This window comes from Ovis canadensis, chromosome 1 (genome assembly GCF_042477335.2).
Source record: "Ovis canadensis isolate MfBH-ARS-UI-01 breed Bighorn chromosome 1, ARS-UI_OviCan_v2, whole genome shotgun sequence".
Taxonomy (NCBI): Eukaryota; Metazoa; Chordata; class Mammalia; order Artiodactyla; family Bovidae; genus Ovis; species Ovis canadensis.
The window spans coordinates 127,192,571-127,213,734 of NC_091245.1; the positions used below are offsets into that span (position 1 = coordinate 127,192,571).

General features: G+C 44.0%; 1 protein-coding gene across 5 annotated transcripts in view; it reads left to right on the plus strand.

Moving 5' to 3' along the window:
• Positions 1-18,480, plus strand: part of TIAM1 (TIAM Rac1 associated GEF 1) — a 464,008-nt gene extending 445,528 nt beyond the window's left edge. For all 5 annotated transcript variants that reach the window (XM_069549445.1, XM_069549437.1, XM_069549452.1 and 2 more), the window contains 5 exons: positions 5,482-5,540; positions 6,488-6,590; positions 9,961-10,048; positions 12,322-12,494; positions 16,006-18,480. In XM_069549445.1, the coding sequence (XP_069405546.1) occupies positions 5,482-5,540; positions 6,488-6,590; positions 9,961-10,048; positions 12,322-12,494; positions 16,006-16,475 (893 nt within the window). In that variant the 3' untranslated portion in view covers positions 16,476-18,480. The remainder of the gene's footprint in view (positions 1-5,481; positions 5,541-6,487; positions 6,591-9,960; positions 10,049-12,321; positions 12,495-16,005) is intronic.
• The last annotated feature ends 2,684 nt before the right edge of the window (positions 18,481-21,164 follow it).

Genomic DNA, 21,164 nt, shown 5'->3' on the forward strand with positions numbered 1-21,164 from the left:
CTATCAGAACTAGTGCGTTTTCTTTTGTGGGAGCTCTCAATGTCCTTTTATATATTCCATAGACACAGAGTCTGCCTAGTTGATGGTGTGGATTTAATCTGCAGCTTGTACAGCTTGTGGGAATGTTTGGGTCTTCTTCCTTAGTCACACTGCCCCTGGGTTTCAATTGTGGTTTTATTTCCAACTCTGCATGTGGGTCGTCCACTGGGGTTTGCTCCTGCCCTGGAAGACTTGGGTGTGCCCCATGGGGGCCAGCTGTGGAGGTGGTGCAGCTGCTTGGCTCACAGGGGTTCTGGCAGCACCAGGTGGGCAGCAGGAAATATAGTGCTCTAAAAGGGTGTGGAAACCAGTATTGGCCAGTACGCTCTAGGATTCTTGCCTGGAGAACCTCCCTGACAGAGAAGCCTGGCAGGCCACAGTCTACAGGATCACAAAGAGTTAGACACGACCGGAGTGACCCTACGTGCATAGGCACGAGACTTTTTTGCCTGTGGCAGCTCTGCCCCGGTGAGAGCTGATGAGCATGAAGGTGGTGCAGCTGCCTGGCTTGTGGGGACCCTGGTGGCGCCAAGTGTGCAGGAACACAGACTACCTCTGCCATAGGAGTTATGGCGCTATCAGAGTCCTTTCCCAAGCCTCTTGTACCTGATGATCAGAATGCTTCTTTGGCCAGTCTTTCCCCATAGCTCCACAAGTTCAGGCACTTAGAGGGTTTCCTTGCCTGGGGTCCTTCTCTGTTGTTGGGTGCATCAGGCGCATAGAGGGGCCCCCGGGCTGGGGTCCTACTCTGTAGTTTGGTGTGTCAGGCACTCAAACAGGCACCCTTGGTGGGGTCCTACTCTCTAGTTCAGTGCCTCAGGCATTTGATGGGCCAGCCTCTCTGTTCAGCAGCTGGCCTGTTGGGGGGGAGAGGCTGTGGTGATGGCCAACCCCCTACGCTGACTCAGCAGTATTGCCTTGCTTCCATGGCTGCCTGGCTTTCCTACACAGGCATTTCCCACCACAATCTCCTCCCTCACATCCCCTCCATCTGTCTCTCCGCAGTCAACAGCAGCCCTCGCCCTGCTCCACAGAGAGCAGGATCGCTCCACAATCCCTAAACTCCAGCTCCCAGCTGCTGCACCTTCCAGGGGACCTGCGTCCCTGTCTGGGGTATGCATGGCTGTGGAAGGAGTGTCTGCTTCTCATTCCATTTAGGCTGCTACAGATCAGCTGTTTCACTCTCACCCTTAAATGTTTCTCCTCCAACTTAGACAATTGCCCTGATGCGGGGATTGGACCCCTGCCTCAGTTCCCCCACCCGACAAGGGCAGGTCCAGTCCTTCTAACACTCCTGTTTTTCCCCCTAGTTCCTTCCTCCTACCGAGTTTTGCATGGTTCTATATATTCTTTTCTGCTGGTCAGGTACTCCTGGCCGCTCTCAGCTGGTGTTCTGCAGGCACTTCTGTGTCTGAAAGGTGTGTTCCTGATGTATCCGTGGAGAGGGATGAACTCCACATCCACCAACTCCTCCGCCATCTTGTTCTCTCTGTTTACTGCTTTTTAAACTGAACTCTTCTTTTCTTGTATGATGTGAACAGCTCATCCCCAAGTGGAACATCCCAGTGGTATTAAAATCAGAACGTCTAATACAAAGATTAATTGCATTTCCTAATTAGATCCTTCAGCCTTCATTGAAAACCTTAGTGATATCCCTAAAAATTCCAAAGAGCCATTATTGTAGCTGTTGATGCCATCTAATTGAAAGTAATAGGCATATAAGTGTAAAGGAAAAACATGTTACTAAGTATGATAGTCAAAGGAGTTAGTGGTGTAGTTTTACATGCTGGCGGTTTTTGATAGGAGTGGGTATTTCTGGCAGGGGGAGGGATACTGTTTGGTTCATTTCCCATCCTTCATAGTTCTGTTTCTAATATGGCAGTTTCTTCCTTTCTTTTTTTTAAAGTGTTTATTTCTTTTTTTCTGCGCTGGGTCTTTGCTGCTGTGCAGGCTTTCTCTCTAGCTGTGGAGAGCAGGGGCTGCTCTCTAGTTGCAGTGTGTGGGTTTCTCATTGTGGCGGCTTCTCTTGTTGCAGAGCACGGGCTCTAGGGCGTGCAGGTTTCAGTATCTGCAGCTCCCAGGCTCTAGAGCGAAGGCTCAATCCTTGTGGCACGTGGGCTAAGGAGTTCCTTGGCATGTAGAATCTTCCTGGACCAGAGATTGAACCTGTGTCCCCTGCACTGGCAGGCAGATCCTTATCCACTGTGCGGAGAGGTCTGGGAGCTTTCTGATACTTCTTAGTAGGTCATTTATGGGATGTAGGATTCTGAAGGAAACGACCTAAACCATCTCTCTCCCTGTCTGTGATTCTGGACCCAGATGAACCATACCAGAGGTTAGCATTGAAATTTTTCATACCTATCTCCTATATTTTACAGATTCCCTGCTGATAGAGCCACTTCCCTGGTGGCTCAGACGGTAAAGCGTCTGTCTACAATGTGAGAGACCTGGATTCGATCCCTGGGTCGGGAAGATTCCCTGGAGAAGGAAATGGCAACCCACTCCAGTACTCTTGCCTTGAAAATCCCATGGATGGAGGAGCTTGGTGCAGGCCACTATCCATGGGGTCGCAAAGAGTCGGGCATAACTGAGCGGCTTCACTTTCTTTCTTTCTGCTGTTAGAAATAAACAGATTTAGAATAAGAAAATCATATGAGTGGGAGAAACCAGGAGGTTGGTAACTTACTCTGTGAAAGGCCACAGAGTAAATATTTTAGGCTTTGCAGACCCAGAGGCCATATGTAGCCAGATGCAGCCATAGACAGTATGTGAACAAATGGGCACCACATTGGTGGGCTGAGCAGAAGCGGGTGGGCCCTAGCTTGCCAATCTGTGATAGAAAAGGTCCAGGAAAATGCCAGTTTTAAGGTTTGGGGCTTTTGTGACACAAGCCCAGGTCAGGGGCAGTGTGTGTGTGTTTGGCTCTGAAGGAGGGCATGGCAACCCACTCTGGTATTCTTGCCTGGAGAATCCCATGGACAGAGGAGCCTGGCAGGTTACAGTCCATATGGTCACAATGAGTCAGACACGACTGGAGCTACTGAGCACGCATAAACAGACTGTTGTCATTATAATGAGCTATTTTTTTGTTACGATTCCTAGTCCTTAAAAGGTGACATGTTGGCAGTTTCGGTGTGATTTTTAAGTAGCAAGGCAGAACTAACAGAGCCTTAGAAATGCATTTTTGAAACAGGGAAGAGTTGCTATGAGGGAAGTAATTAGCACTGAGCAGGCAGATTTGGGGTTAAAGCATGGTTGTCTTGTTTCCGTTGGAACCTCTGATCTCAGGAAATGGTGCTGCTTTTCTTCTGAAACTGAAGTTGACCGGCTGCCAACAGAGCACCTTGATGTTTTTACTCCCAGGAAGGCTAGTTTGTGCTCAGGGTTGATGATCATCACCTTTAAAAGAAGAACAGACATCGTCTGTTCAGGCTTCACCCTGGAAGGGTGTTAGATGCTCATCCTTTGGGATATGGAGCGCGTGTTTTAGGCTGGCCAGGGCAGCCAGGAGTTTTGAAGGTCAAGGCTGTGTCTGAAGGGATGAGCAACACTTGGAGTTGGTTGAGTGAGCGTCACCCCATGGATCAGGGAGGGATCAAGGCAGAGGTGTTCACAGGCCGGGCTGAGGTCCACTCTGGTCCTCCCACGATGATCCTAGATGGTCCAGGTAGACCGAAGCAGGCTGGTAGTATGGCAGCAGTTTCACTGAGCTCTGGTCCCAAGGAGGTGGTGGGTCTTTGGAGATGAAGGTCACTGGCGCCCTTGCCCTCTCCTGGAGGGGAGCTTCCTCACTTTTAAAGGGACCTGCTGTTCTGGCCACTGTGATTTCTGAAGGTTTCGTGGTCAGGACCAAGGGCCTCCTCAGGCGCTAGTACACGTCCTCTGTCAGAGCTGCTGTGCCCTCCTGGGGTCAGTGGAAACCTCATGGTCTAACCTCTGGGGTTTTTATGAAGTCAGGTGCTTAGGCAGCCCAGACTCAGTGGCTGGGATCCCTTTCTTTGTACCCTATCCCCTCTTTTCCCACCCCTGACCCGTCCTAACTGGGTAGGATGAAAAGGGAACCAGACAGATTGGGTTGGTCTGTAGAGAGCCCGGGGGCCTGTCCCTGAGAATTCTGTGTTTCTGGAACCCAAGGGTGCCCCCTCTGTGCGACTGACGGGGTCCCTATTGTGACTCGGGGTCAGAGTGCGAAGAGAGACAGAGACCCTGATTCAGAGAGCCAGCGATGGACTGGGGTCACCACTGTTGTGCTGGCCACTGGTTCTTCTTCCAGGAGGAGTTAGAATCACTGACTGTTAAATGTGCTTGGCGTTGCTTAAGGTATTCTATGGAAGATTATGCATAACACCATTCTACCGCCTCCCCTCCACCTCGCCCCCAAAGAATATAAGAATAAAACAACACACTCCTAGCTTCTAAAAACAGCTTCGTTGTTTTTTTTTTTTAATGTGGACCGTTTTTAAAACCTTTTTTAAAAGTTTATTTTTAATTGGAGGGCAGTTGCTTTACAATGTTTTGTTGATTTCTGCCATACGTCAACATGTATATGCCATAGGCATACATATGTCCCCTCCGTCTTAAACTTCCCTCCCACCCTATCCCACCCCTCTAGGTTGTCACAGAGCACAAGGTTGAGCTCCCTGTGATATATAGCAGCTTCCCATTAGCTCTCTGTTTTACATATGGTAATATATATATTTCAGTGCTACTCTCTGTTTCATCCATCTTCTTCCCATATTTTTAAAGTCTATTCAATTTGTTACAGTGTTGTTCCTGTTTTGTGTTTTGGTTTTTTGGCCATAGAGGCATGTGGAACCTTAGCTCCCCTACCAAGGGTCGAACCTGCACCCCCTGGAGTTGGAAGGCTAAGTCTCCACCACTGGACTCCTAGAGAAGTCCTGAAATGGTTTATATGATTCATCCTGTTTGGAAGAAGTAGAATTGCATTCTTCTTAGTAAACCAATTTTTATTTATTCAGGTCTAAAAGAATTATATTTTCTGAATTATAAGCACTGTGTAATATCATTTTGATTTATAGAAATAGAAATTACCTTAAGCACTATTATTACTATTGATGTTTGCATTGCTCCTTCAGCTGCTAAACTAGTACATTTTTGTTAAATGTGTATAAGCTGAAGTTTGAAGCTTGAAGAGAGAGCGTAGTTGAAAGATATATTTACCCCCAAAGTTTCCAGTGGGGCAGGAGGGTTTTTTTCCATCTGTAGAGGCTTCCTGTATTATCTGGGACCTGGAAAATTTTGTCTGAACAGGCTTTTGTGTCTCTCAGATGTGCTGAGGGAGTGGAGGGTGGAAGGGGAGCTCATTCATGGGGACTGTCTGTCCTCTTCATAACTGTAGTGTTTGTTACCACAAGTTATTGAAGTGAAGGGGAAAACCCAGCGCCTTACGTGCCATAACCGCCTTCATTTTATGTTTTCCAGTCTTCAAAACTGCCGTGGTCCTTGTCTATAAAGATGGTACCAAACAGAAGAAGAAACTTGTAAGACTTTTTCTTTCACCCACAGTTTCAAAGCATCTCCCCTTTCTATCTGCTTCTCAGTTGGCTCTGTGTGATTATAATTCTGAACCTGTGTCAGGCCTGAATGTTTTATGATTTTTTTCTTTTTTTTGAGGTGCTAACTGAGCATTTGAGGAAATTGCCCATCCTGTAGGCGGCTCACATTTAGAGCATAAAATACTGGGTTAGCCAGAAAGTTCGTTGGGGTTTTTCCATAACATGGAGAAAGCTGAGTGAACTTTTTGGCCAACTCAGTAAATAACTATTGAACCTACCTTGGCCAGAACTTTCCAACACTAGTTTTATCCCCTCTGTGTTCTTCCTGTCCCCCCTCTGTCCTTGTTTTGGGTTCCTCCCCTCCTTTTCCTTGTGTCTCTCTTTTGCCTGAATTTAGTTAGCAAGCTCATTTGCACACCCTCAGCAGATTTTTACCTGGCCTCTGGCTTGCTGCTGTGGGTGAACAGAAGTGCTTGTGGGCCTGGTAGGGGTGGCAGCCCAGGATTCCAGCATTGCTGTTTTTATTTTGAAAATTAAAACAATTTAATTTTTTAAATTAAAAAAAATTAGCTTTAGTAATGTTTTAAGTTTTATTATTTTTTGAAGTACAATTGAGTTTACAGTATTGCGCCAGTGTCTGCTGTACAGCAAAGCGACTCAGTTATATGCATATAGACACTCCTTTTTTTTATTCTGTCCCATATGGTTTATCACAGGCTATTGAATACAGCTCCCTGTACTATATACTAGGACCTTGTTGTTTATCCATCCTGTATATAGTAGTTTGCCTCTGCTAATCCTACACTCCTAGTTCCTCACCCCCTAACCGCAGGGCTGTTCTGTGTCTGCAGCGTCACTGGTTTAGAAAGTGTGCGGGTCTGGTCCAGACTGAGACATGGATCTTATGCACCTGGTTCCTTCTCTCCGTACAGGTAGGATCACACAGGCTTTCAATTTATGAGGACTGGGACCCCTTCCGATTTCGACACATGATTCCTACTGAGGCTCTGCAAGTTCGCGCTTTGGCAAGTGCAGGTAAACTCTGAAATGGGCTGGGTACATCTTTCTATGTATGAGCTGTTTCTCTGAATCCACGGTCTTGGCCCCAACCACTCCACCGTCCTTTTTCTTCTTTGCTTATGTCTCCTTTCCCTCAATCTCTTCATTGCCTCTTATTTGCCCAACTATTTGTTAAATGATCTAAGTGAATGGACGTCATGCCTTTACTGCTGTTCCAAGGAATTCTATTTAGTCTGTTAAATATATTAATAACTTTACAGTGACACACCTAAGTAGCAGTGAGTCTTGTACTTCTGGAAAGAATCTTTGAGACCGTGAGCAGATGAAGCCCATGTAAATAACTTACTGGGACTTTTAACTGAGAGACCCCAAAAGGCCTCCAAAGCACAAAAAAAAGCCATTGAATACACTTTTTTTTTTCCTGAAGCATTAAAAATCTTTATCTTTGTATAAGCATGAAATGTCACTTTTTCTATTTCCCAAATATAAGTGAAGCCAGTTGTCAGTGATGAATGTATTGGGTTGGCCAAATAGTTTGTTCAGGTTTTTCAGTAAGATGCTATGGACAGTCTTGAACGTTTTGGCCAACTCAGTACTTGATTAGATGGTGCTTTAGTGCATGAGAAGAGAGGCGAATGTCAGCATGGTACTGACTTAGAATAGCAGTGTTTCTGTGACTCGGGGCCCATCCAGGGCTTCATTTGAGGCTGCGTTAGGAAGGAGCAATTAGCGGTGGTTCTCCCAGGCGCACCCTGGAAGGAGCAGCTTTGGAGTCCAGTGGAAACTCTTGGAACACTCTGATCCCTGTCCCACCTGGACAGCAGGTGCAGCTCTCTGGTGGTGAAGAGAGGCTGAGAAAGTGGACCTCCGCAGGTGCACAGTCATCTGGACTTCTGTTTGGTGTTGCTGGTGTCGATGAAAAAGTATAGTCACAGCCTGAAGGTAGAAAGTTACTTTATTTGGTGGGAAAGTTTAGGACTCCGAGCCCAGGAGACAGCATCTGAGTAGCTCTGAGAAACCTGCTCCAAGGAGGCAAGAGGGGAAGTCAGGCTATATACAAGTTTGCCACAGAAGCAGGCAGTCTGAACATCAAAGATCAGGTATCAGGTTAAGAATTTAGCATTCTGTGTATGGGAAGAGGCAAGCCTCTGGGCTCACTGAATGCATTCCTTTCCTATGCGCCTCAGCTATCTGGGGTCAACCCTGTTTCCCTGTCCACCTTGCTTCTTGCATTCCCTCAGCTCCTCAGCAGTCACTGTAGGGGCTGGCAGCATCCTCTGGAATGCAGTTTTGGGAGCCCTCGTTCACCTTTGGAGGCCAGAAATCACTGATGGCTATGACATTTCTTGTTTATTGACATGGCAAGAGATATTTTCATTTCACACTGGCATCTAACATGAGTCCACAGTTCTTTGTGTCTGATTGGCATCACTCATCTTCTCCCCGTTTGCGCTTGTCCCCTCCATCAGCCATAAAATTGGCTCTAGTCCTTACAGAGGGCTTCCCTGGTGGTGCCGAGGTTAAAGCATCTGCCTGCAATGTGGGAGACCTGGCTTCGATCCCTGGGTTGGGAAGATCCCCCGGAGAAGGAAATGGCAACCCACTCCAGTACTCTTGCCTGGAGAATCCCATGGATGGAGGAGCTTGATGGGCTCCAGTCCATGGGTCGCAAAGAGTCGGACATGACTGAGCGACATCACTTTCACTTTCAGTCCTTATAGAACCAACTCTTTCCTAATCCAGTGTATTAAGGACAAACCATCTGCAGTATTTGGTAAACCTTCAGTTACTCACTCAAGTTAAACTAGAAATCGCTTCCTTCACAGCTCTTGTGCATCACACAAAGAGAACTCATGCAAAAACCACAACTGGTAAATGCATTGGGGGTGACTATTTGCCTTATGAATATTTGTCTGGCAAACCTTCTGGTCCAGAGATTTACCCTGTTGCTTTTTCACTCTGATTTGATTAGTAAAATTGATTTACAGATGAATTTTCAGGAACCTAGAAATCTTAAGTCTACAAACAACTCTTATAGTATTTTGAAGTTTGGGCTCTTAAATACTAGTGTTGTCTTACTTTGCAACCCTAGGTTGTGAATTTTCTAGTTCCTGTGTTTCCTTGTGCCTGGTTTATATCTGGAAAAGCCCATGTTTACAGCATACTATAAAGGCCCATCTCAGGCAGGAATTTTGCCTTCCTTGAAGACTGTACGTGAAGATCATAAGTTTGGAAAACAAAGCCATCTTTATGAATGTGACATTCCATTCTCATCCTCGGGTTTTCACTCAAATCAAGTTTAAAATCATCAAGATGAAAGCTTATTTTCATGGAGTTGTAAAGACTAGCCAACACATCTCCTTATGAAGTGCATGCCAGTGGATTTGAGAATCAGAAGATGGAAATTTCTAGATTTTTGTCTGTATTTGGGAGAACTTGTGAAACTTAGTTTATATGGGTCCTGCTAAGTTGTTGCTGCTAAGTCACTTCCGTCGTGTCCGACTCTGTGCGACCCCGTAGACGGCAGCCCACCAGGCTCCCTGGTCCCTAGGATTCTCCAGGCAAGAACACTGGAGTGGGTTGCCATTTCCTTCTCCAATGCATGAAAGTGAAAAGTGAAAGTGAACAGTTGGGTTTAAATAACGTGGGTGTGATGAGGGTTTGTTGTGACCAAGGTGTGGAACCACTAGGTCAGCATGAGACTTCACAATGTGCAGAGTTCAGTGGGCCTGCAATGAACTGTCTCTTTTATAAACACTAATAATGAATAACATGGTAAAATAATATGATATTCAGGCACTGAAAGACTTAGAAATTACTGCTAAATATAGCTTATTCTTACCGTCTCAGATACCATTTTTGCTTCACTCAGATTGGGCTCTATGGGTAGACTGAGAGAGAAGAGCCCCATTTATTCCCAGGACATGCCTGTCCAGGGCACCAGGCCTGTTCACAGTGGGAAGGCTGTCCTGCTGATGGAAAGGGCCTGCCTCTCTTTATCACTGGCCTACATTGGAATCTTGGGCTCCATCTCGTCCAACTGTTGCCAAAACAACAAATTACTTAATTAAAATAGTTCAGCCAAACAGGCGGTGAAGCTAAAGGGTCAGTTCTTCCATCAGTATGATTGACTGATTGTCCTTTTAGACCATCCAGAGGGAGATTTTAGCAACTGGAAATTTTCCAAGCGTTCTTTTCTTTTGCACCCATTAAGCTCTCAATCACTTGGCCTCTTGAGATCACAGGACAGGAATGAAGTTGCTTTGGTCTTAGGCAGCTCTGCACTGTTTAATCTTGACACCAAAGCATGCAAGATGCTTTTATAAAAACGCAAATAAATTTCTTTGAAACATACTCTCCTTCATCCTTGTTTTAATTTACCTAGATGCAGAAGCAAATGCCGTGTGTGAAATCGTCCATGTGAAGTCGGAGTCTGAAGGGAGGCCGGAGAGGGTCTTCCACCTGTGCTGCAGGTGAGCCTGGAGCTGTGAAGTGCGGGCTGTGCTGCTCAGGGGAAGGGGTGTGACTGTGCTTGGTGTCCCCAACCCCTCTGGGTTCTCTGGACCAGCCTGTGCATCCTTAGAAGCTATATCCTTTTTCCTGTACATTTGAGAAAGTACTTAACACTTAATTGAGTAAGAGTCATTGGATCAATTAATTTTATTAGAATACAGACAGTAACCTGGTCAATTTAGTATCTTTCTAAAAGGAAATTGGAATTTTCGTACATATTCAACATTCGAATGAGGGCATCCTTCCCCTGTGTACATTTGGCGGGTTAGAAGGACATGGTTGTCTTAATAACGCTTGGTTTTGGGGTTTGGGTGCAGTTTGTACTGTAACGTCTCTGAGATGCAACAGGTGGGGGAGTCAGCGGGGAGGAGGGGAGTGTTACAGGGATTCATCATCACGCAGAGAAAGTTCAGCCTAGGGAGGCTGGCACAGGTGACTTGGATTCACCTGCACATCTGGAGTGGAAGCTGAGCTTATGATATGGGCTTCTACTTATTTCTTCTTATTCTTACTCACCCCTCCCCATTCCCCTCTGCTCCTCCTTCACCTCCTTTTCTTTGAGCTGTTGAGAATTTGAGAATTGTACTTTTCTCAAGTGCAGCCCATACTCTCTACAGAATAAATATTTTATGGTTGTTAATAATATTTTACAGTGTGACTGCTGATATAGTAAGAAGACACATTTACCAAACATCAACTAGGCTAAGCACCTTTCCTGCATTATTTCAGTTAATCAGCCTGAGGTATTTATTCCATTTTTACAAATGAGGTGTCAAGGCTCATAGAGGCTACTTTGCTGAAATCTTACAGCAAATGAACTCTGAGTTCAAGCTCAGTGGGTTTGACTTCAAAGCCTGTATTCTATATTTCTGCTTTACCTGTCCGTGTTGGATGACAGGGAACAATAAATCCAAATCCTGGGAACCTGCTGGAACTAGAACAGAAATTGTTTTCAAATAACCTGTGTGTGGTTTAGCACCATCCTTACCACGTGTAGTGCTCCCTTACCACATTATCTAGCTGGAACCAAGATTGCCCGGAGAAATATCAATAACCTCAGATATGCAGATGACACCACCCTTATGGCAGAAAGTGAAGAGGAACTAAAAAGCCTCTTGATGAAAGTAAAAGAGGAGAGTGAAAAAGTTGGCTTAAAGCTCAACATTCAGAAGACGAAGATCATGGCATCCGGTCCCATCACTTCATGGGAAATAGACGGGGAAACAGTGTCAGACTTTATTTTTTGGGGCTCCAAAATCACTGAAGATGGTGACTGCAGCCATGAAATTAAAAGACGCTTACTCCTTGGAAGAAAAGTTATGAGCAAACTTGTGATTTTGTGGTTTTTGTTGTTAAATCAACAGGGTCCAATGAGCCTGCCCCAGAGATGCCATATTCATTGTTAATAGGGAATACCAGGTAAAACTTACCTGGGTAAAAATATGGAGATCTTAGCAAGAAAAGTAACTGACCTAGGATGTACTTTGGGAATTGGGACTTGGGAAGATTTTCCAGTTCTTAACAACGTAGCTTTAATATTTTCATGTTGGCATGTGCCCTGGGAGGCATTGATATATTTAAAACATTACTGACCAGAGATGTATTAATAGGTCTTTTTTGTTGCCCAAATGTTATTGACTGGAGTTGTTTCAGTTTTCGCTTACATGATACTGAGTTGGCCAAAAAGTTCGTTCAAGTTTTCTGTAAGATACGATGAAAAACCTGAATGAACTTTTTGGCCAACCTAGTAAATCACTGGCCACAGATGTTAGGTTCTGTAGAAATTCCCCAGTCAGTAATGCGTTAACAAGGAGGCCAAATTAGAGGAAGCTCAGGGTGTTGGGACATTATTTCAGGGGCACTGCAGAGCTGCAGGAATCTCTTGGTTCCTTTGTCTGTAAAAATGCTATAGAATGAAAGGCTCTGCCTTAAGTACTGAGAGCAGAGTCTGGCAACTCTGTCCATAAAATCCATCTCTCCATCAATCTATTCAGTAATGGGGTGCTCTGTCCCAAATTGGTTGCAGGAGATGAGTCACAAAGCATAAAGGGAAAGGAATACATGTTCTTTATCTCCAGCGATGAAAATGCTCCTTGGCAGTGAAATTGGAGTGGTGGCCTCCCATCTTTAACTTTGGTCCTCGGGATGTTTGTTTGACTGTACCTGATAGCATCAGAAGTTCACCATGTGTTAAGTGCTGTTTCCCCAACACGTGTAAATCTTCTTTTCATAGCTCCCCAGAGAGCCGAAAGGATTTCCTGAAGGCTGTGCATTCCATCCTGCGAGATAAGCACAGAAGACAGCTCCTGAAGACCGAGAGCCTTCCCTCGTCCCAGCAATATGTCCCTTTTGGAGGAAAGCGGTTGTGTGCGCTGAAAGGGGCCAGGCCGGCCATGAGCAGGGCAGGTACTGTGGGGATTCAGACATTCAAAATCCCCGTCACCCCCGCTCCACTGTAGAACTGACGTCCTTGTTGAACAAGACTTAGATGTGGCCTTGTGGGGGCTAATGTTGGAGTACATTCTTCCCTGGTGTGAGGTTCCCTGCCTTTGCCTCCCTCCGTTGATTTAAGCCTTTCGCCCTCCCTCAAGCTCTCCCTTGGCTGCCCTCCTCCTCCTGGCTGGTGAGCTCCCCCTCTCATTCGCCGAGCTAGGAAGTAAGCACCTTCTCCTACTTGGAGGGGCTGTCTTAGCCTGCTTGCCGAATGAGAGTTGCTGCTTTGCATGACAGCCAGCTTTGTCCAGCAAAAAAAAAAAAAAAAAAAGCAGTGTGTGATGTCTCAGCAAGGTCACAGCCCACCGTTCTGAGAACACGGTGGCTTTGTCCTCCAGAAACACAGCCAGACTTGTTCTCAGTAGGGAGGCCATGTTTGGTAGATCAGATGACCCGTCAGATGTTACCCTCACCTGTGCCTGCAACTTTAATTTTAGCTTCTGTGTTGATTTGGGGCAGCCTTGAGCTGCTATTAGAAAAGAAGAATCTGGAATTTAAATGGTCCCAGAGTAAATACTCTTTTAGGACTTATTATATCACTTTAAAGCAGTAAAGATCAATACTACCACCTGTAAATGGCATTAAAATCTATCTGGGAAGAAAGATATTTTCATAACACTTGGGTATTAAAGACATCAAGATTTAACATTTTTATCACTCCTTTCTTAAGAAGCAGTCCAAAATTTTGCAGGGAACATTGCAATAAAAGAGGCTTCCTTTGCATTCGCCAAAACGCCTTCTGTTCTGGTGAATTTTCTGCCTGTTCTCAATTGTGTTGAAGAGGCAGGTATGGCACTGTGAATGGTTGAAGGTTTTCATAGACAAAACCTGCCTAGCTTGACAGGGTATATTACATTCTAAGTACCTTAAGTTTAGCTGATGTTAAAGGGGCTGGTTACATCTAGTCTTCAATCAGTTGCTAAGTGTTTGTTGGAAACCTGGTGCGGTGAACACCTAGCACTCTTCTGGGCTTGCCAGTATCCATACTTCCCCATCCACGATTTCTCCTGGAGTCCTCATGTATTAAATAGCTTTGCTCATCCCTTTAGAGCTCATAGCAGAGAATTTCACCTTGGAATTATCTCATTTGTTTCTTTCACTTTCCAGATATATTTAATTAGGATTGGGACTATGTGTACCAACCTCAGGAAAACCCACCTGTCATTGGCCAGGTGTTACTTGTTAATTGATGAACCTAAAGTTAGATAGAGCTCCATTCACTTTGAAACTAAGCATTTGTAGTCTGTGGGACACTCAGGAGTTCTCTCGCTGAGATCCCTTTGGAAAGAAGACAAAGTTGCTACAACCTACTCTGTTATCTTGAATATCAAGAGAGAAAGCCTTGATGTCAGAGCCTAATGGCTCATTTTTGGCTGAAGAAAGTCTTTATCACTTTGCTTTTGAAGTTCCTCACTCTCATCATTCACAGTAGATGATTTGAAAATGGTATTTGAGTGGGTCAGCACTGTACTAGCTAATCAGTCTTAATAGTGAATAATGGCAGTACTCAAGTCAAAGATTGTCTCTTGGAACCCCATAGGGCTGGCTAGGTTATTATTTATTCTTTTAGTAAAGGATAGATTCTTATGCTTCTTTGCTCATTGTCGTGATTCACGACACCCAGCTAGTTTATTTTTCCTTTTGCTCTTGTTTGAATAGAACAGTAAAGGCAAACATTCTGCCTCCCTTCACCAAATGTCTGCCAGTGATCCAACTACAAATTTTTTTGTTTTTCAACATTATCTTATGGAAATTCTTAGACATATAGAACAAATGAAAGAATTATACACATTCCTACCTGCTGTCTGTAATTAATGTTTTTATATATTTTCATTACCACATATCCATCCATCATCCATCAACTCATCTTGCTTTTGACACGTTTTCAGAATACAGACATTAGCACTCCTTACCCCTAAATACTTCAGCCAGCACATCCTTGACAAATATTTCCAGTATCCCAGTTTGGAATTAAGGCAGTTCTAATATAGTGATTGGAGAGAGTCAGACTCCACTGTGATGATATCAAGGTAAAATTGAACAATAATTTTTGCTTCTTTCCAATGGAGTAGTACTATTTTTTTTATTCTTTCTGTTTTCTGTTTTTCCGGGAGTGCTTTTCATTCCCTACCTTGAATGAGAGGATTGATGTCGGAAACACAGGGATCTGAGACAGAGGATGGTCAGAATGGGAGCCAATTTAGACCATTGTCCAGCTTACTGACCTTGCACCTGCTTTATTTGAAGTGAAGGCTATATTTGTCAGTAATTATGAATAGTCATCTTTCTTCTTGCAGCCCTGAAGCAGCTTAATGAATTTAGGGGCACAGATTTCAGGAAAGCAGCTCCTTATTGGTGTCTAGGCTCCCCACCCCCATGGGAAAGCACATGGTACATTTCACTGTTTGTGGAGGATGTGTCTTTAGTGTGTGTGTGTGTGTGTCTGTGTGTCTGTGTGGTTATTTGCTTGACTGGGTGGCGTATTTTGTTTGTTTTTAGTAATACTGACTTCCTAGAGGGCAGTGAGGTGAAAATACAGAATACAGAGATTTGTTTTTCTTAACTGTTAGTCACTTTATTTTGCACTTTGCTCATTAGCAGCTTGAGTGTTGTATTATTCCTTTCTCATTCCACTCAGGCACTAGTAGTTTAATCGCTTTGTGGAAGAGAAATTGGGGATACATAAAACAGAGTCAGGAAGGGACTAAGGCTCAAAGTTGCTTTAGCCTCAGTTTCACCTGAGGTTTTGTCAGAAAGAGGACTTGACGTCTCTGAGACCCAGTCTTTTCTGTAGTTTCTCCAGAAACAACGGTGCGCCCTTAAGGTACCTGAAGATCCTCAGGAAATGTGACATTCAGAAAGCAATGTAACTTGGACCAGTATTTTTCCCTCCTTGGTACAACATGGTGATTTCTCTCAAGACAGTAAAATGCTGAAAGCATCTCCATCCTTGCTAAATGACTCTAGGACAGCCCCCGGGGATCCTCAGAGCACTGTGCCGCAGGCCATGGTCAGGAAGGAGGGCGCTAATTAATCCCAGGGTCAGTGGTGGACTTGACAACAGCAGGAATCTGTATTACCTGCCTCCCAGGTGCACTGGTAGAGAATTGGATTATTTCAGAGGGAGTCAAATCCCCTTTTCCACATAACCTACAACCCACCCACGTCCCTATCACCACCCCCAACCTCCTTTCCCTCCATTCAGTGACTAGAATATCCTCTTAAGTCCAGACATCTGTGCCAGGTAAAGCCCCCCTCCCCGCCCCATGAGACAGACTGGACTCTAAGCCCCAAATGATACCCAGGCCCCAAATGCATATCTCGTAGTCTTTTCCTTTCCTTTAGCTTGTATTTGCTTTCTGGATTTTCATCACATGTAAAGCATGTGGGGGTTTTATTGTTATATTTTTGTGTGTGTGTGCAGTGTCCGCCCCAAGCAAGTCTCTTGGGAGGAGGAGGCGGCGACTGGCCCGAAACAGGTTTACCATTGATTCCGATGCCATCTCCGCCAGCAGCCCGGAGAAAGACCCCCAGCAGACCCCCGGTGGCGGGGACACTGACCGCTGGGTGGAGGAACAGTTTGATCTTGCTCAGTATGAGGAGCAGGATGACATCAAGGAGACAGACATCCTCAGTGACGATGATGAGTTCTGTGAGTCGGCCAAGGGTGCCGCGGCGGACAGAGACCTGCAGGAGCGGCTTCAGGCTGCCTCCATCACTCAGCGGGAGAGAGGCCGGAAGCCCCTGGACAGCCACGCGTCCCGCATGACGCAGCTCAAGAAGCAAGCCGCCCTGTCGGGCATCAACGGAGGCCCGGAAAGTACGAGCGAGGAGGTCATTTGGGTTAGGCGCGAAGACTTTGCCCCCTCCCGCAAGCTGAACACTGAGATCTGACTGTGTCACATTCTCCCCATCCGTAGCGAGTCCGTGTAGATACGTCTCCTGCCCCCCACCCCCAACTCCACCGCCCCCCCCTTCCCCCAACGGGACCCACGATGGGGTGGTTGGGGGGGGGGGAGAAAAGCTCCCTTTAAGTCGCACTCTTGCACAGTTTTGGCAGCTGACTTTGTTCTAAAGCCATGTAGCCACCCAACTTGATCATTTTTAACCACATCGGAAAGAATTGTTCAAGAATTCCAAATCAGCTTGAGCTTCTGTATATTATTACTAAGGGCTTTTATTTATTCTCAATTAATCAGGGCCTAAAAGAATTTAAAAAAAAAATAAGAAAGAAAAATTCTATAGCACTGGAAAGCAAATTACCCCAGAAGTTGAACTATGTACAACAGATTAGCTTAAGGGATAGCACACAAAAAATTAATAAGGACTCTATCTGAAATTAATCCAGGAGCCACTTCCTAGTTGGGAAAACAAAGCAACTGTACAGCTCGCAGCGTTCTTTCTCCTTTCCCTCTTAAATGTCTGAGAATATCTGTGTATTTTAAGAATGTGTGAGGTGAGGGTGAAGCTTTATGTTTTGATGAGCCTTTTAAAATTCTTCCGTTTTTTCCTCTTCTGTATTAGTCTATGGCCGGTCTTACTTGATGTCGGTGTTCGGAAGTTCTAGTTTTGCATAGAATTATAAAGATGCCAAACTCCTTGAAAAGAGATCCAAATTTATCACTTTAAAAAAACACTATTTTTTGTATTTTATCTGAGATGCAGGGGGGCACAAACAGATGAGACTTTTACAGTGTTAGTGTAACTCTGAGTTTAAAGAATGAGGATTTTACCTTTTGCAGAGAGAGTGAGGTGTGGTGATTTTATATTTATATATGAAAGGCCAACAAGATGCTTAGGAGAAGCTTTTTTCCCAAGAAGCAGTTTTTCTTTTTCTTTTTTTTAATGTTTGAATCTCTATTTGAGACGGGAGCTTGGTTGGATTAAACGTGACACCGGAATGGGCAGTGTGTGTGTCTGTTGCACATGGCGGGGGAGGGGAGACTCCTTTTCACGGGGTTGCCATGGTGATCGTTGGTTTTCCCATCATAGTTACATCTCCATCCATAGATGACCTACCCCTTCCCTGATAGTCCATAACCAAACCTCTTAACAAAACAACCTTTTCAAAAACATGTCTTGTATTTAACACTTTCTTCATGCCAACAAACAGGGTAAACATGCTAAAAAAAAAAAGAAAACAACTAATGTTCTAAACAGATTTCCAAACAGGATGAACAAAAACAATTTAAAGCACTTTCAAATTTTTTTTTAAAGGTTTATAGCTTTTTTTTTTTTTCCCCATTTCACAATGTCCACTTCCTAAAAAAGGTTTAAATAATATGAAAACTTTCTTTTTGGGGAAAATATCTATTTGGTGTTTGACACATCAGTAGGTACTTTAAAGACCTGAATTTTATATAGCTTTAGGAATTATATTTTGTAAAGATCAGTCATGAATTTATATTTCCAGACAATAGAGAGTTCAGAACATCACGCTCTTGTGCCCCTGCTTGCTTTACCTGCTTCCCCACCGTGTCCCTTCCCTTTCGGGTTTCCAGGGCTTTGAGCTTGATCTTTTGAGAGTTTTATTCTATTAAATTTTTGCTATATCTTCTGATTTTCTTAAAGAGCTTTAGAATGGTTTCTATACCCTTTGTATCACTGCATTGTTCCATATCATCTCTAATTCGATTGTGTCTGGGTGGAAAACTGAAGCGGAGGCTTCTAATAGGCCCACTGACCAGTCCCAGTGCAACGGGTTTGTCTGAAAATGCTGGAAAGTCTGGTGCTTGGAGAGGGTGCCATTGTCTCTTGTACATAAGGTCATGACGTGTCTATGTCAAAAGTTCTTATATATTTCTTTTATAAGCTGAAAGAAGGTCTATTTTTATGTTTTTAGGTCTATGAATGGAACGTTGTAAATGCCTGTCAAACAATAAAAAAATATTGAAAAGTGGACGGTCCTGTGCTTTTTTGGATGGAAGGATGGATGGAGTTTGTGGGAGAAAATACTTAAGGATGCCTTTTTGTTTTTCTAAATAATTATCATGACCATCAAGGGAAAGCTGGCTTGGGGGTCCTTTAAGTTTTTAGTGTATGTTTAAATTGAAGTGTAATTGACATATAACTTTATGTTAATTTTAGGTACAGAACACAATATGTGTATTGCAGACTGATCACTACAGTAAGTTGTTAACATCATCACCATCTATAGTTATAAAATATTTTTTCTTGTGATGAAAACCTTGAAGACCCACTCTCCTAGCTACTTCCAGATAGGCAATATAATGTCATCAACTGCAGTTACCATGTTGTGCAGTGCATCCCCATGACTTATTTTGCAACTGAAAGTTGTACTTTTTGATGTCCTTTACCTGTTTTGCCCATCTTCCACCCGACCTCAGGCAACCACCAGTCTGTCCTATGTATCCATGAGCTTGGTTTATTGTTTGTTTGTTTTTTAGATTCCACATACCCGTGAGATGATAAAGGCATTTATCTTTTGGTGTTGATAGAGCTCGAGACTTAAAAAAAAAATTTATTGGTGTATAGTTGATGTTGTGTTAGTTTCCAGTGTACAGCAAAGTGAGTCAGTCATACACATATTCATGCTTTGTAAGCTGCTTTTCCCTTATAGGTTATTACAGAATACTGAGTGGAGTTCCCAATGCTTTACATTAGGTCCTTGTGGATTGTCTATGATTATGGGCTTCCCTTGTAGCTCAGTCAGTAAAAAATCTGCTGCAATGCAGGAGACCTAGCTTCGATCCCTGGGTCGGGAAGATTCCCCTGGAGAAGGGAATGGCAACCCACTCCAGTATCCTTGCCTGGAAAATCTCATGGACAGAGGAGCCTGGTGGGCTGCAGTCCATGGGGTTGCAAAGAGTTGGGCATGACTGAGCGACTAACACTTAGCGTGTGTATGTTAATCCCAAGCTCCTAATTTATCCCTCCCTGTCACATTTCCCCTTTAGTAACCATACATTTGTTTTTGAAATCTGTGAGTCTGCTTTGTAAATAAGTTCGTTTGTGTTATTTTTTTTTAAATTAGATCCCACATATGAGTGATATCATATGATATTTGTCGGTGGAGTCTGAAGCTTTAACAGGAACAAAAAAACATTGCAGTTCCTCAGCATCTCAAGTCTCCACGTGCTCACATAGCACTCATCTGTTTAGCCAGTTACTCTCAGGTTGGGCTTCCCTGGTGGCTCAGGTGGTAAAGAGCCCACCTGCAATGTGGGAGACCTGCGTTTGATCCCTGGGTTGGGAAGATCCCCTGGAGGAGAACATGGCAACCCTCTCCAGTATTCTTGCCTGGAGAATCCCCATGGACAGAGGAGCCTGGCGGGCTACAGTCCATGGGGTCACAAAGAGTCGGACATGACTGAGCAACTAAGCACAGCACGGGGGAGGCATGGCACATGTTTAAAAACCTAAATCCAGGATTCTTCATATTTTAAAATCAGGAACCACCATAGAACATAACCCTGACTTTTCATGTAGTTTCAATGTGCTCTGTACTCAGACCAGACCAAAGTTGGGTTTTTTAATCCAGTGGGATCCTAACAGAGTTGCTCCATCCTCTTTAGCTTCAGGACTTAATCTCTTTTTCTGAGAGCCGTTTGGGGTTTCCTGGGCTGTTCCTAAGAGCTCCCTCATTTCTAATTTCAGTGTCTTCATCTTAAACAGAACATCCTGTGTTGTGTTCTAATCTGTGCTGGTGTTTTCTGCCTGGTATCCTTGCCTTGAGCTTTAGACATTGGTTAATTATTACACTCTCACTTTCAATTAAGATGTTAGCATCTTAATTGAATATATACATGTATGCAGACACACATACACAGTGGGTTCATACTATTTTATTCATACTGTTTAATTAATCTGATTTTTAGCTTTTATGATATAATTTGTGGGCATTTTCCTATCACATTATAAATAGATCTGTATCACTCTGAGTCCTAACTACATAGTAATTCATCTTAACGGATGGACTGTGATTTACTATAATTTATATACCCAATTCCCTGCTAAAGGACAGTAAGAATTCTAGTTTTTATCACTAAAAATACTGTGAACATTCATGTTGCATATTCTTTGTGCAGGAGTCCGGTTATGTCCATAGAGTACAGTCCAAGAAATAGTTTTGTGTACATTTATATGCATTTGAAAGGTTTTGATGCACATTTCTGAATTGTAGGACACTGTACACCTGTTTGGCTTCTGGTGAGTCTTCTAATCAAAATTCTAATTCCTATGTGGTGTCTTCTCTTTGTCACAGAAATGCCTATAGCTTTGTCGTGGGAAACTGGCTTTTTCACCTGAGCATGTATTTAGATTCTTGGGCTGGATATGCCTGGTGAGCTTGACCTTCTCTGTGTTCCATCCTGCTTCCTCCAGCCCACATGCAGTTTTACTGGAATATTTGGTCATTAGTCTACAGGATTTGGGGTATTTAGGGTAACGTGAGTTGAACATCAAAGCACTCCCCGTTTCAAAACCCCAGGAATTGTAAATATCCTTCACCCTATACATGCTGCTGCTTGTTTTACCTCCAGATTTAAATGAAAGTTGAGCTTTTATAGTGGTGATAAAATCAATTTTATATCACAGACATGCTTGGGCAATCCATTCTTCCCA